This window comes from Chiloscyllium punctatum, chromosome 27, assembly GCF_047496795.1.
Source record: "Chiloscyllium punctatum isolate Juve2018m chromosome 27, sChiPun1.3, whole genome shotgun sequence".
NCBI classification, from domain to species: domain Eukaryota; kingdom Metazoa; phylum Chordata; class Chondrichthyes; order Orectolobiformes; family Hemiscylliidae; genus Chiloscyllium; species Chiloscyllium punctatum.
The window spans coordinates 10,112,771-10,129,381 of NC_092765.1; the positions used below are offsets into that span (position 1 = coordinate 10,112,771).

The following is a 16,611-nucleotide window of genomic DNA, read 5'->3' on the forward strand; positions in this document are numbered from 1 at the left end:
ATCAGGTAATAAGGAAGGCAAATGGATTGTTTACCTTTTAGTTTAGAGGGAGTGGAGTATAATGGTAGGGAAGTTTTGCAAAAACTATACAAGGCACTAATCAGACCACAGCTAGACCACTAACCAGGTTCGGGCCCCTTAAGGAAATAATGTGCTGGCATTGGAGGCAATCCAGAGAAGGTTAATTTGAGTGATACCATGTGTGGAGGGACTGTCTTATGTCAAAAGGTTAAGTGGCTTGGGCCTGTACACATCGGAATGGAGAAGAATGAGAGGTGACCTTATTGAAAAAAAGAAAATTTTTAGGATACTTGATGAGTTTGATACAGAAAGATTGTCTCCCCTTGTGGGAGAGTCAAGACCAGAGGGCACAATCTCAGAGTAAGGGTTTGCACATTTAAGACACCGATGATGAGAAATTTCTTCCCTGTGGGTTGTGAATCTGTGAAATATTTTCCATAGAAGGCTGTTAAGGCTGGGTCATTACATATATTTGAAGCAGAGATAGAGAGATTTTTTATACATAAGGGATTTGAGGATTGTGAGGAGAAGACAGGAAAGTGGAGTTAAGGATTATCAAATAAAATTGACTCTGCTCTGGAGCCTTACCCCTGAACTTGGCTTCAAGTTCAGGGGTAAGGACACTATAACTTCACCACAAAAGGGCCCCCTCAGCATAGTTGTAGAACAGTGTTTCTCATTGGCGTCAGCAGCTAATACTTTGACTTCACAAGTGTGGATCCAAGTTCTAATAGCTGTGAGGCCCCTGTAAATTGTGCTGTTTTATTTAAATAAGTGTGGCCTGACTGCCTGATCCTGCATGCCCAGTTCTGACCTTGAAAACTGTACCTGGTTTTCCTTTAGGAATTTTGTCGATGAAACAGTTTTCCTTCCTGACCGCCTAAGGGTCTGACGTCTTGAGTATCAAAGTGGGGTCACAGTGGGAAAGTCTGAACAAATAAAAAAGACATGAGAAGGTGCTAGAGATTTGGGAAATGCTCCCTCAAAAAAAATGATGAAACTAGCTCATTTGGGATGTTAAACCTGGGATTAAAGAAGTTATTTGGCAAATACCATACGTTAACTGCTATGAAACAATGGCAGGTAAATGAAATTAAGATACAGATTGGCAATGATGCACAAGTTATTATTAAATGAGTATTGCATTCTTTCATATGAAAGTTATTCCAAAAGGATTAGAGATTTTTCAGAGATTCAGAGATTTTTCCCCTAATCCCTTGAAAATTCAATTTTTATGATTCATATGCAATTTGTTAATAGTATTCTTGTAAACATTTTAAATTTCTGCAATACCAGCAAAGCACCACTTATATTACCACAAGTATTAAATGAAGAAGGTAGTCAATTGTCTCAAAACTTAAGGGAAAGACTTATAATTTTGAACACTTGCTGTAATTTTGAATATGTATATATCTTCTGACGTTTTTGGGGGAATATGCATTACTGTTCAGCGAATTGCTGATTTTTCTGTCTTCATATTTCAGGATCAGTGTGAAAGCACTATTGGATTCAAGCTGCCCAATTACCGTGCTGCCAAAAAGTTGTGGAAGGTTTGCGTGGAAAATCATACGTTTTTCAGGTATGTATGCCATACTTAATGTGAAGAAAATCAGAAAAATTGCTATTCCATTAAGTTAAAAACATTTAAAGACTGAGCTATCACAATCCTTCTTACTTACAAATCTCCTTCATAAATTCAGTCCTAGGTGAGTAATTTAATGACAGAAGCTATGAAATTTCCCCACATAATCATAGAATTTGGCCCAACAAATCTACGTCGACCCTCCAAAGAGTATCCCACCCAGACTATTCCCTACCCATTTACTCTGCATTTCCCCAGACTAATGCACCTAGCCTACACATCCCTGAACACTATGCGCAATTTAGCATGGCTAATTCACCTAACCTGCACATCTTTGGACTATTGGAGGAAAGCAGAGCACCAACAGAACGTCTGTCTGTGTGGAGTTTACACAGTCACCCGAGGCTGGAATCGAACCTGGGTCTCTGATGCTGTGAGACAGTAGTGATAACCACTGAGCCACAGTCCAAAGATGTGTGGGTTAGTTGAATTGGCCATGCTAAATTGTCTGTAGTGTTCACAGATGTGTGGGTTAGGTTCATTAGTCAGGGGTAAATGTCGAGTAATATGGTAGGGAATGGGTCTGGGTGGGTTACTCTTCAAAGGGTTGGTGTGGACATGTTGGACCAAATGGCCTGTTTCCACACTCGAGGAACTCTGTATAGTCCAGTATTGAGTACCTCAGAATAATTCTTGCAATACCTATCGATGTGTAATTCAGATACGTAGGTGTACAGAGAGAGAGGCAGATATCACTGCCATGTCATTTCTGTGAAATATGAATTTTGGGATAATTTTGTCAACTGTACATTAATTTGAATTCTCTCAATGCAACTCAAAGTTAAAGAATTGGCTGATGTAATTTTCTGTTTCAGAAGTGAACAGTGTGATGTAAATTTGAAAATGTATTATGATGTTTGGAAAATTGGTTTCTAAAATTGGGGTAAATAGTTTTCTGGTTTTCAGTTTGATATTTGTTAAGCGGGGGTAAGAAAGTTGTTTGGCACAATGACCTAAAGACAGCTTTTCCAAGAAATCATGTGATGTTCTAAATGACCCCAGCAGCCTTCATGGCGAGATAATTGCTGCATGTTATTGAAGTGAGTTTCTATGATGTACAAAAGCAGAGTCCAGGGGTTCAGAAGAAAAGATTCGTGCTAGCACATGTGCTGTTTAACAACTTAAAAGTAGTCAAAGGCTTGAGTTTATTTCTTGGAGTAGAGTGAAAAAAGTCATTATGTTGGCCTAGGTAGCTGGGTGTCTCTGGAAGAGCCAGTACCTATGAGAATCACCACTAATGAATTTGCTAAAAGAAGACTGTTGCAACCTTGGCTGTTGAGTAAAAAGTAATTAACATAAAGATAGGAGTGATATTTTACTTGGGTTGTGTGTGTGTAAAACATTTTGCCATTCTTAATAATGAGATCTTTCTCAATTATCATTTCTAAATTTTCTTCTTTGTAATAAACCTGTGATGTTTTTCTTAAAATCCATTGACAACCTTCTGTGTGTATATCTTCAGAGACTGACCACGTACTAACCAAATTGCAAAAATAAAACTTATGGTCTGTCACACCAAGTTTCATATTGGAATCTGACTTGTCCAGTATTACCATAGGTTGGGAGCATAACAAATTGAAGGATCTTGTAGAAATCCAGTGAATTGTACAGCAATCTGTGAATGTTTAAAGGTTAAAGAGAAATTCAAAAAAGCATGAGCTGGCTCAAGAAAAGCTTACGAGTGAAGGAATAAAGAAAAATGTCTCCAGGGTGATTCTCATCCTAATGAGGGATTTAGTTTGACCTGGAAATCTGTATTCACATAGAAATTAAGTGCAGGAGTAGGCCATTCAGCTATTCAAACCTGTTCCACCACTCAACATAATGATGGCTGATATCTGATTCTGTTCCTGCTTTCTCCCCATATGTTTTGATTCGTTTAGCCCTAAGGACTACGTGTAACTCCTTCTTGAAAACGTTCACTGCTTTGGCTTCAACTGCTCTCCGTAGCAGAGAATTCGACAGGCTCACCCACTCACTAGCTGAACAAATTTCTCCTCATCTCAGTCCTAAATGGCATACCCTATATCCTTTAGACTGTGGCCTCTGGTTTGGACACTCTGATCTTTGGGAACATTGTTCCAGGTTAATTCTGTCTAGTCCTCTTAGAATTCTATCAGTTCCTTTTGAGATTCCCGCTCCCCCCCCCACCCCACCAACCCCTTCTGAACTCCAGCAACAAAATTCTAACCTGCTGTCTCTTTATATGTCAGTCTTGCAATCTTAGGAATTGGTCTGATCTACATTCTACTTTTTCGAAAAGATATTTTCCCACTCAATGAACATATCCAAATTGTACTAAAACATCTTGGCATCCTTCTCATAGTTCATCCTCCCACTCTAGACATCTGCAAACTTGGAGATATTAAATTTAGTTCTTTCATCTAAATCATAAACTTTGTGAACAGTTGGTGTCTGGGTACTTCTGGGGTTAGCTGGTTTGGTTGCGCAACAGAGTGGGACACAGTCCAGGTGCTACCAGAGAAACCGATGGTAAAGGTCTGTGTATGTGTGGCGGTAATTGCAGTGGGAAGGAGGCTTGACATGTTAATCTTCAGGACTGCGAGTTGCAGACTGGGGAGGGAGGAAGGACTACAATTGGTGAAGCCAGGGAAACTGTATTTGCAGTGGAGCAGAAAACTAAATATGACTGGGAAAGGGGCAATGAGGGCACAGTGGAGCAAGACCACTGTCAGGGCATCTTGACTTCAGCTTGGTTGAGATGTCACAAATCTGCAAGGTCTCTATTTCCTGGCCATCCTAAAGCATTGTACCCATCTATGTGTTGCACCTCCCTACCACAGATGCTGGTAGTCAGATAAAACCCAACCATATTTTAGGGTACCGAGGCCACAAAAGAATAGGGATGTTACACGAGGAGGGCCAAAGATGTCAACATGACCCAATATACGCATTGTTTATCCTGCATACATATGATGCAGTAGACTCTCAGCGTCAGACCTCCATTAATCTTAATTACAAACCCAAACAAGCAGACAAAATACGTCATCAGCAAATATCCTCACTTCTGACCTTATGATGGAGGGAAGGTCATTGATAAAACAGCTGAAGATAGTTGGGCCTAGGACATTCCCATGCGGAGCTCTTGCAGAGATGTCTTGCAACTGAGATGACTGATCTCCATAAACCATGACCATCTTGCTATGTGCCAGGTATGACTCCAACCACTGGAGTGTTTGCCCCCGACATCCAGTTTTGCTAGGGCTTCTTGGTGCCACACTCGATTGAAAGCAGCCTTGATATCAAGGGTTGTCACTCTCTCCTCACCTCTGGAATTCAACTCTTGTCTATGTTTGAAACAAGGCTATAATGAGGTCAAGAACTGAGTGGCCCGAGCAGAACCCAAACTGGCCGTCATGGAGCAGGTTATTGCTGAACAGGTCCTGCTTGGTGACAGTGTTGATGACACCTTCTATCATTCTTCTTGCAAACCTATCTGCTGCTCCTGTCCATGTGGTCTGAAGTTCCTGATTGCCAAAGCTACAGGCTCCTCTCCTGCCAGGGGCTGAGTAGGTTCCTGATCTCCAGCCGTCCTGAGTCCCACCAGCCTTGGGTGTTTCTTCCTCTGCCCATTGCAAAGATGTAGCAGCGAGGTGTGTCCAATTTTCTTCCTACACTCTCAAAGCCCAACATATCCACCAAGTTGTTAGTATCTGAGCTGGAATGTAGTGCAGGAGGCACCCTTGCCAGTGCTTCCTCTGATGCCTTGGTACTTAAATCTTCAAATGGTCAGTGAGGTGGCTTCTGGGGGAAATGTGTGTTTCACAGTGGAAGTGGTAAACATACTGTCTAGACTGCAAAGCATAAAAAAGAAGGTATGGTAGCCAATGTTTAGAAATGATGTACAATGAATAAGACTCTCAAACTGAGAGAGGTGCAGTGGGAGTAATATTTATACTTACTCAGTTGTCAAAACATGGATGTTTCTGCCTCCCTGCACGAGCAGTGTAGGTCTTATCTCTCAAGGTGCAGATTCTCTCCAAATATTGGGTGCTATCCTGCCTTATGGTCTCACTCTATCTTGTTTTGGACTGTCTTCATTACTTGGAGAAAAGGGAGGGATTGACTGAGGTAAAAGTGGATGGCACATCTGTTAGTGCTGGTGCAGGTGGTAGAAAGGTGTTAAGCTGTACAAGTAGTGCAGTGGTCATGAGGATAAGTGGTGTGGGAGTTTGTGGGGTTAAGAGTGAATGAGGAAAGATGTTGTAGGTAATATGGAGAGAGAATAGTGGAGTGGTGGGAGGTAGGTGCAGTTGCAGTGATTAGTGAATATGAGATAGCTTTCGGTAAGCTATGGCACTTAGCCTGACTGAGCAGAGAAGGTCACTTTGTTTCAACCTACTGATAGCACCATCTCTGATGTAGGGAGGCACAATTTTGGGTGGCGACCTCTGCTGTCAGGGTCCAGCAGGGCAGCTTCCTACACTTGTCCTCTGGAATGAGGACTGCCTTCCTTTACACTAGCCCATCCACCAGGACCTCCAAGTACCTGTTGGAGAATCTTCTCTGGCATTTTCCAACTGCATTCTTGATCACACAGGGTAGCTTTGGATTGCCAATACCTATCCAAGTATAAAGCAGCCTTTTAAAGATGTGCAGACACAAGGGATACACTTCTTTTACGAGATAAGCTGAGTAATGAGTTATTCTGGGAATAGTTGGTGCACAAGTATCCAAATAGTGAAGTCTTGCTAAATCTGTACAAGGCACTAGTTAGACCCCACCTAGAGTAGTGTGAACAGTTTTGATGCCCTTATTGAAAGAAAGATACGTTGGCATTGGAGGTAGTTCTGATAAGGTTCACCCTCTCTATCAGTTATGGAGGGATTTTCTTATGAAAAGAAGTTGAATAGGTTGGGCTTATGCTCACTTGAGGTCAGAAGAATGAGAGATAACTTGATTAAACCTAGTAAGATTCTTAGGGGGCCTGGCAGATGTGTAGTTTGATTCCTCTTGTAAGAGAGTCTAAGACCTGAGAGCATAATCTCAAAGTAGGGGGGTCACTTATTTACATAAGAACATAGGATCAAGAGTAGGCTATCTGGCCCCTTGACCCTGCCTCACCAATCAACAAGATCATGGCTGATCTTTTTGTGGACTCAGCTCCATTTACCCACCTGCTCACCATAACCCTTAATTCCTTTACTGTTCAAAAATCTATTTTTCTTTGCCTTAAATAAACATTCAACAAGGTGCCCTCAATTGCTTCACTGGGTAGGGAATTCCACAGAGAAGTTCCTCCTCAACTCAGCCCTGAGTCTGCTCCTCCTTAATTTTGAGGCTATGCTCCCTATTTCTAGTTTCACCCAACAATGGAAACAACCTCCCTGGTTCTACCTTGTCTATTTCCTTCATAATTGTAAATGTTTCTATCAGATTCTCCCCTAATTCTTCTAAATTTCAATGAGTGTACTCCTCGGCTCTCCTTAAAAGCCAACCCTCTCAACTCTACAATCAACCCAGTGAATCCCTTCTGCATTCCCTACAGTATCAATTCATCCTTTCTCAAGTAAGGGACTAAAAATGTACACAGTACTCCAGGTGTGGCCTCACTAGTGCCCTATACAGCTGCAGCATAATCTCCCTGCTTTTAAAGTCGATCCTTCTAGCAATGGAGGACAATATTCCATACTTAATCTATGTCCCTCTGCAGACTTTGTGTTTTCTCCACAATTTGCTGTACCACACCTCTTTGTATTATCTACAAATGTTGATACAGTACAATTGGTTTCCAACTCTAAATCATCCATGTAAATTGTAAACAGTTGTGGTGTCAGCACTGATCCCTGAGGCAAACCACTAGCCACTGATCTCCAAACAGTAAAACACCCATTTATCCTCAGTTTTTGCTTTCCAATCCCCTATCCGTGCGAATGCATTACCAACACCACACATCTTATGCATCAGCAGCTTCTTCCATGGCACCTTGTTGAATAGCTTCTGAAAATCCAAATGCACCATATTCACCAGTTCCCCATTGTCCATTGCACTCGTAATGTCCTCAAGGAGTTCCAGCAAATTAGTTAAACATGACCTGCCTTTCATGAACCCATGCTGTGTATGCCTGATGGGGCAATGTCTCACTTTTTCTTCCTTAATGATATATTGAAGCATTTTCCTTACTCCAGAAGTTAAACTAACAGGCCTATAGTTACCCATCTTTTGCCTACCTCCTTTTTTTAAAACAGTGGCATTACATTTGCATTTTTCAATCTGTCAAACTGCCTCAGTGTAACGAATTTTGATAAATTACCACAGGCATGTTTTCTATTTTCCCCATCATTTCTTTTAGTACCCTGGGATGCATTTCGTCAGGGCTAGGAGACCTCTTTACCTTTAGCCCCATTAGTTTGCCCAATACTGCCTCTTTAGTGATAATATTCATTTCTAGGTCTTCACCTGCCATAATCTCCTTGTCATCAATTATTGCATCTTCCACTGTGAAGACCAACACAGAATACCTGTTCAATGCCTTGGCCATTTCCTCATTTCCCATTATTAAATCCTCCTTCTCATCCCCTATAGGACCAACACCTACCTTAGTCACTCTCTTTATTTTATATATTTGTATCCTGTTTTTATATCCTGAGGTAGTTTACTTTCACAGTCTATCTTTATAGCTTTTTTCAAAGCTTTCTGTTGACCTTTAAAGATTTCCCAGTCCTCTAGTTTAACACTACTTCTTGCCATTTTGTATGCATTACTTTCAACTTGATACTTACTTTATTTCCTTAGTTATCCTTTTCACTGGTATATACGTTTGCTAAGCACTGTTAAAAATCGCTTCAAAAGTCCCCCACTGTTTCTCAATTGTCCTACCATATATTCTTTGCTCCCAATCTACCTTAGCCAACTCCTCCTTCATCCCATTGTAGTCTCCTTTGTTTAAGCACAAGACACTGGTATTGAATTTCACCTTTTCACCCTCCAACTGTATTTTAAAATCAATCATAATATGATCGCTCCTTCTGAGACAATCCCTAAGAGATCATTAATTATTCCTGATCTAGGATAGCTTGCTCCCTCATAGGTTCCATGATATTCTGTTTGAGGAAACTATCTTGGGTACATTCTACGAACTCCTCCTCAAAGTTGTTGTGCCTGACTTTGTGTGACCCATCAATATGTAGATTAAAATCCCTCATGATAATTTCCATACCATTTCTACATTCATCGTTTATTGCCCATCCCAGCGTGATGTTATTATTTGGTGGCCTATCGACTATGCCTATCAGTGACTTTTTACCCTTACTGTTTCTAATTTCAACTCACACTGATTCACCCTTTTTTTCCATTGAATCTGCATCATCTCTCTCTACTGCCCAGATGTCATCCTGAAATATCAGAGCTACACCACACCTCTTTCCTTCTGTATGTTCTTCCAAATAGTGTGATTCCTCTGGATATTTAACTCCCAGTCATGACCACCCTGCGATCATGTCTCTGTAAGGGTCACTAAATCATACTCATTCATAATGATTTGTGCTGTCAACTCATTTATCATATTTTGAATACTACAAACATTCAGGTAAAGTGCCTTGATGCTAGTTTTTATACCTTCCACCTCCACCAGAAGAATCTTTTGTTTTTAAACATTCTGTCTCTTTCTTTCACTACGTGGTTTCCACTCATCTTAGTACTACACTGCTCAGCTACTTCTTGTTTTTATTTACTATTTTGATTCTGGTTTTTTTCTTAATCTCTTACCCACTCGAGCTACCTCAGAGCCTCCCCTTAGGTTCCCAACCCCCTGTTAAAGTAGTTTAAAGTCTAAGACTGAGATAAAGAGGAATTTATTCTCTCTCAAGGTAGTAAATAAGTAGATATTTTTACTGCAGAGGCTAGGTCATGAACAATATCCAATGCTGAGATAAACCAGTTTTCAATCAGTAAGGGAATCAAGAGTAGATGGGAAAAAGGCAGGAAAGTGGAGTGGGGATTATCAAATCAGTCATGATCTTATTAAGTTGTGAAGATGATTCAATGGGCTGAAAGGCTTACTTCTGTTCCTATATCTCATGGTCTTATACTGGAAAAAATGTTTTTTAGAAGAATAAAATAAGTTTCATTATATGATACAGCTTCTTTTGTCATACGAGCATTTTTTACTCTGATTTATGATAGGATTGTTTAAGCAAGAAATTTGAATAGATAAGAAAATTTCAATCAGCTTTTGACAATTTGAAAGCTATACTGCACTGGTTTTAGCACCTCCAAAGTATACCAAACGATTGAAACTCGCTGTTGACGTCAGTAAACTTGATATTGATACAGTGTTGATAAGATGAGTATTGAATGGTCAATCACTTTTTTTTAAGCAAGCCAAATTTGTATTAACAAAAGTATTCAATGGTGGAGATAGAGACATTGAGCTTTGTTTTGGTTCTGCAACATCTGCTTACTCTGGTGGTCATTTGCTGATCACATTTGCAAGGGATTGCCAGTTTACTTTTAACAAAACCACATCCAAAATGTTTTATGTGCAACACATAAAAAACAAATTGCTTTTCAGTAGGTAAAGACTATTTGAAACAGTCTCATTGCAAATATCAGAACTAAAGATTCAACTGGTTTATCCTTAGCAACAGCATTAGACATGCTCAAACTGCAGTGAATGATCATCCTGTTTCTACTTAAAGTTCCTTACACAGTTGTCATGGCTCAGCTTGATTTATTTTCAGCAACCTTCTGCATTCATTTGATGCTATCTTATTTAATTAATGTCTCTTCATGAGACTCTTAAACAAACTGCTAACATCTCAATCAACACTTTGACCTGGACTTCACGCTCCCTTTTTTTTTCTTTTTAGGTATTCTCATTTTTTTTCTGGAATTCTTGCACTCTTTCGTAAAGGCACTACTCTGAATAGCGCTGTGTTAGACACACCAGAAGTCACCAGATTTGATTCCTAATTTGTGCTGAATTAACTGATCTCAACTGGTCGTTAGCTGCTTGCGTATATTTTACCTTGACATTATGACTAAGGACGACAGATATTCATCAGTCATTTTATTTATCATTTGCTATCTGTCACCTGCTAAAAACCTTGCATGGGAGGCATTTTGTGTGTGGGCAGGATCAGGGTCAGACTTGATAAAATAACCTGACAACACTTGCTGATTGGCCCCTTAAATGAAATCTACCTACTTGGTGAGATCCCGTCAGACTGCAGGAACCATATTCCAGATGGGAGGCAAGCAGAAGCGTGGTATTTGCACATCATTTGAAAGAGCATTTTTGGAGACTTTGCTTGGGATATTTTACTTTGTTTTTACTTTATAGATTAACAACACCAGAGTCCACAGCGAAGAGCAAATTCCTGTCCCTGGGTTCCAAATTCCGTTATAGTGGTCGAACACAGGTTCAGACTAGAGAAGCAAGTGCTCTAATTGACAGACCTGCACCACGTTTTGAGCGTACTGCAAGCAAAAGGGCATCCAGAAGCCTGGATGGAGGTAAAATTGACAGATTTCACATTTTGGATTATAAAGTTAAACCTACAAGTTAGTGTAATTGAGTTGGAAATGTTTAATTCTTGTTTTAGTTTATGGTTTGTGCATTGAACCTGCTGTAGATAGTTATAGCAAATAGACTTTTTAAAAAAGCTATATAACGCTCACTTTTTAAAAGTGGTTGCATGTTCCATTGATCTCTGCAGTTTGGCTTCAGGCTCAGTAGTTCACACAGTAGTTCATACATTTTTACCCTGTTTGATTTGCCAAGCATGATGATTTAAGATCATAATCTCACTTTACAGTGTAAAATGCTGCTAAAGTTTGGAGGTTCTGGTTTCTGATTTGGTGACTTTGCCTTCGGTCTCATATGAGGCTTTCATGACATGAGGCAACTTTTATACAACTGTATAAATATTTAGAGCCATAGATCTTCTCTTTTGAGCACCAAAATGTGCAAACGATTGATTACTCAAAAGTTGGCTGAGTACTTGAAAGCTACAGAGAACATTTCATTTAATGGAGCAATTGAAATAAAGATCATGAATTCCATTCTATGTCCATATTTTAGAGGATTGGCAGAAAAATATCTTAAAGTTTACATCCTGTAAAGAAAATTCGTGTGCTCATTTTGTCAGGGTTTAAACACAAAAACTGCTAACCACTTATAAACTTTTTAAGATGTGGAATTCATCCTTAATTTTCAAGGGACAAGTAAAATTATTTTCTATTCACTGATTTGTGGATCATTTTAAAATGCTGCACCTGCAGTTTAGGAAGTACTATCATAATGGGTAATCATTTATTATATGGCCATTTGTAGCTAAACAAACATTTCTGTTTAACTAATCAAACACTTGACTTTAATCCACTAGACTTTTTAATTCATAATTGCTCATTCAATGTACAGAAGCCCAAAATTTTTATTAACTTTGATCAAATCACTTAAAAAAAATAAAAGATTGCGCTGAGAAGAATAAAGTTGTATTTGGTCCCAAACTAAAAGTTCAAGTTTGGACTGGCAAAATTGAGTTAGATTAAAGAAACCTTTTTAAACATTAGGATTTTATGATTTGCTGTAAATCTTATTGTTGAGTTTTTTTAAAAAAAAACAAGAAAAGTAATGATTTGGGATCAGGCATATAATTTTCTAGCCTCAGGATTACATTTGGTGTTCATCCAGATGGGACAAAGCATAACTGATTTAACTTTTTTAAACTAAACTGAGGTAGCTGAGTAAAAACAAAACAAATCATTTTTAAAGTTATTTGATAGCAAAAATCAGATGTGTTATTCAGAATTCCAAATTGATGCACCACTTACCCTGAACTCCAGAGGGAATTTTGCAACTCCTCTATTGTGAATATTCAAAATTTAAACCTACATTCTGTTTCATTTTTAAATTAATATTTAATAAGAATAAAAATTTCATGAAATTTAAATTACTTAAACCACAAATTTTGAAATTATTTTCACCAAAAATACTTAAATTGTTAACATGTACACATTCTCTCCAGCTAAACGTAAGTTTCCAAAAACCTCTGTTGAATTACCACTGGACGAGGATCTTGAGCCCAGATGTATTGAAGCACCCAGAGAGCAGCCAGGTACCAGTTTGTTGGCTTAATGCTCTGCGGTGTTCCTGTTTCTTCACTCTTTCCTTTTTGCAAGCTCCTTTTGAATTGTTGCACTGACCACTTGAATACTTTTTATTCTGTTTTTGATTTGCTAAGCATGATGATTTAAGATCTGAGCTCTCACGTAGAGCCAGATTTGGTGTTAAGAATACTTTCTGTAATCTAGAAAAATAGGTTAAAAGTAATTTGTGTGGTCTGGTATAATTGTAACTAGCAAACTAGCCAAGATAATGAAACCCATGTTTTTAAAAGAACTGGATTTCTTGGACTTGAATACTTTTTTGCAGTGACTAAGTAAATCTTTTGGCAGCAAAATGATGAGCAATTTGGACTTGTATGTAAAATTTGGGCAAGTGGAAGCTTGGGTTTAAAACCATAAAATTTGATTAGAAAGCTGCCAATGATATTTTTTGTGCATCCACTTAAAACCCTAAAGATTGTTAAGCTTTGACCAGTTTGGTATTTTATAAGTTGCTAGACTAGTTTATTAAATTTAGGCAGACTTTTTGAGTTGTTATACCTGTAGTTCATGACAAAAACAGTTGGAATTTAAACATTCTTTGTTTGTAGTGTTCTTGATTTCTAAATTATAAAAGGAAACTTTGACCCAAGTTTGATACTTGCTCATTAGAAAACATTGTTTGAAAAATTGTTGCAAATGTTTTGATGGGATGAGGACATAAAATTTTCTAAATTTAAATCTGCATAATCCAAAAAGTACTAGATTAATTTCCTTGAGTCTGACATAGTCATCAAGCATCTGGTAGACCAAGGAAGCAAGTCAAATAATATTCAAGTGTTTTAATTCAGGATATTTTTATGAACACACTCCAAAGGAATTATTCCTGAATGCAAAATCTTGACATTTATACCTGATACTGCAATTTTATCAACATTCGTTTTGTTTTGACAAAAACCTGATTGAATAAAGCTGTAAGTTTGGTTACCTGATACATAGGGTGTGGACCTAGAGAACTGTCTTCAATTTTTGCCTTTTTTCAAGAAGAGATGTAGTTGCATTAGAGGCAGTTCAGAGGAAGTTCAGTGGATTGAAACATGGGGTGAATATATTATTTTATGAGAAATCTTTGAGCAGCTTGCTACATACATTATAGTTTGGAAGAGTGAGACATTATTAAAACAGAAGATTCTGAGGTGGGACTAACAGAACAAATGCTGAGAAACTGTCCTCACGTGGGTGTAGAAAAATGAGACACGGTTTCAGAACAAAATATCTTGTGTTTAAAATGGAATTGAGGATTTATTATTATTTATTTATTATTATTTAGTTTATTAAGTTAAATTCATTATTCTTTGAAATACTCAAATTTGCGTGAGATGCCTTTAAGTTCTGGAGAAGAGTTAAAAAGTGCAAGGAACAGACAGGAAAGTACAATTGAAGCCATGATCCCATCAGTCATGATTTTATTGAATGGCAGATCAGGATTAGGAAATTAAATGCCTTACATGTGATCCTATTTCTTATACTCATATTTCATATTATAAAAATGAATGAACTGGTGACTAAGAAGATATATCATAACATTTAAATTATTTTTATTGTTGATCTTAATTTTCACTAAATAATGGTAGTTTATAATCTGATATCATATGTTTTTACGCAATTTCTTTTACGCAAGTGTTTAACACTGTTCTTTTCAAAATTCACTAACTGTAGTTATTAGCAATGATACATAAACAGCCATTTTGAATGAATATTTTACTCATTTTTAGATGAAGGACGAAGTTTTGTAAGGTCACAGAATTCCAAATATGATTGTGCAATGAGTTATTTTGCAGTAGTTCTGAATTTTTATGATGTTTATAAGAAATACCAAATGTGTTTTATGATTATCAGAACTTGAATTTGCTAGTAATATTGTTAGTTGTAATTTCCTCAAACTTTATTCTTTACTCTCTCTTCCCATCAGTCCCAAATTTCTTCCAACCAAGTTTAAATTTTTAATTGTTTGAAAAACTTTAACCTAATTTTTTAATCAACATGTTCAAAGATGTTATTATACATATCTGGAGCAGGTGGCACTTGAACTGGGCCTCCCAGTCGTGGGGGAAGTACACTACCACTGCACCACAAGACGGCCTGCTAATCAAGTAGAATCTTTAAAACTTTTAACCTGTTTTTCTAATCAGTCTGTTCAGAGATGTTAATACTTTTACTTCTAACCAGGTTTAATTTTAACATTTTCTATAATTCAACCTATTTTTCTAATCGACTTGTTCAAAGATGTTATAGTACGCCTTTTGGAACATGTGGGACTTAAACCTGAGCTTCCTGGTCCAGGGGTAGGGACATTACCACTGTGCCACCAGAGGATCCTTTTTTCTTGTGAACAGTCAATGGCCCCGTTTTTAAAAATAATCTAATCCGTTTTTCTCTTCAGCTTATTCAGAGATGTTATTGCACACCTGTTTAGTAGATGGGACCTGAACCTGGGCCTCCCAGTCAAGGGATAAGGACATTACCACTGTGCCACAAGCGGGCCCTCTCGCCAAATACAAATTTTAAAATTTTTACTAACTTCTCTAATCAACCTTTTCAGGAATGTTGTTACACACCTATAACCAAGCTTAATTTTTAGTTGTTTTTTAATATAACCCATTTTTCTAATCAACCTGTCCAGAGATGTTATTACCTGCCCCAGGAACAGCTGGGACTTGAAGCCAGGCCTCCTAGTTCATAGGTATCTCTTATGCCACAAAAGGGCCCCTCTTAACCTAGTTTAACATTGTGTAAATTTAACTTAGTTTCCTAATCAACCTATTCAGCGATATTATTAAATAACTCTGGAGCAGGTGGGACTTGAACACAGGCCTACTTGTTTAAGAGTATGGATGCTACTACTGCACCGAAGAGGGCCCAACCTAGTGTAAATGTTTGGATTGTCCATTCATATCACCTGGTGAAGGACTCCCTTGACAGTGTGCTAATTGATTATTTCCAGACAGTCTTTGACAAAGTGCCATACAGGAGGCTGCTAAATAAGATAAGACCCACAGTGTGATACTGGCATGGATAGAGGGTTGGCTGAAGGCAGAGTGTAGGGATAAAGGCGTCTTTTTCAGAATGGCGGTGAGTCAGTAGTGGAGTCCCACAGGGGCCTGTGTTGGGACCATAACTATTCACATTATACATTAACGATACAGACGAAAGAACTAATGCCATGGTTGCAAAGTTTGCAGATGATATAAAGAAGAACAGTTAGTGTCGAGGAAGTAGTGAGGCTATAGATGGACTTGGATATGTTAGCAGAATGGGCAAAGAAGTGGCAGATAAAATTCAATGTGGGAAAGTGTCAGGTTATGCACTCTGTATCATTGAGTATAGAATCTTGTTGGCAAGACAGCACTAAGTTATTTTTACTTACTGAGCAAACAGGGAAACTCAATTTGCAATGGTTTTGGTCATCATTATGTTATTGAAAGAAGCAGTTACCTGTACAGATATCATGGTGATGTCACTTCAACTGCATAAGTATTGAGTACACCCCCTACAGCTGTTGTCATAAAAATGCAACTGTAATGTAAAAGAAGATATTTTTGTATTTGTGAGTCAAGCTATTATAGGTTAAATACATCCTTGTAAAAGAGTTCCGTAAACTACTTTTCTTTGTTGCCTGTTTTAGTGTTTTATTGTATTTCTTTGGCACATTTTTTTTCTTCACCTTGCATGACCACTACTTTACCTGACAAGCATTTTCTTGAGAAGTTAACTTTTCAGTAAAGTAAAAAATAAAACTTGAATTATTTTAATTGAATGAAAAATTGAAAAAGTTTCTTCACCCAGAGGGTGGTGATTCTGTGGAATTGACTACCACA

The 16,611-nt window shown here is 38.1% G+C and overlaps 1 protein-coding gene across 11 annotated transcripts in view; it reads left to right on the plus strand.

Moving 5' to 3' along the window:
* epb41a (erythrocyte membrane protein band 4.1a) overlaps positions 1-16,611 on the plus strand; it is a 156,019-nt gene that overhangs the window by 95,191 nt on the left and 44,217 nt on the right. For 10 of the 11 annotated variants that reach the window (XM_072548039.1, XM_072548045.1, XM_072548038.1 and 7 more), the window contains exons 10-12: positions 1,506-1,600; positions 10,968-11,140; positions 12,655-12,744. In XM_072548039.1, the coding sequence (XP_072404140.1) occupies positions 1,506-1,600; positions 10,968-11,140; positions 12,655-12,744 (358 nt within the window). The remainder of the gene's footprint in view (positions 1-1,505; positions 1,601-10,967; positions 11,141-12,654; positions 12,745-16,611) is intronic. The other variant, XM_072548044.1, reaches the window with a different exon arrangement.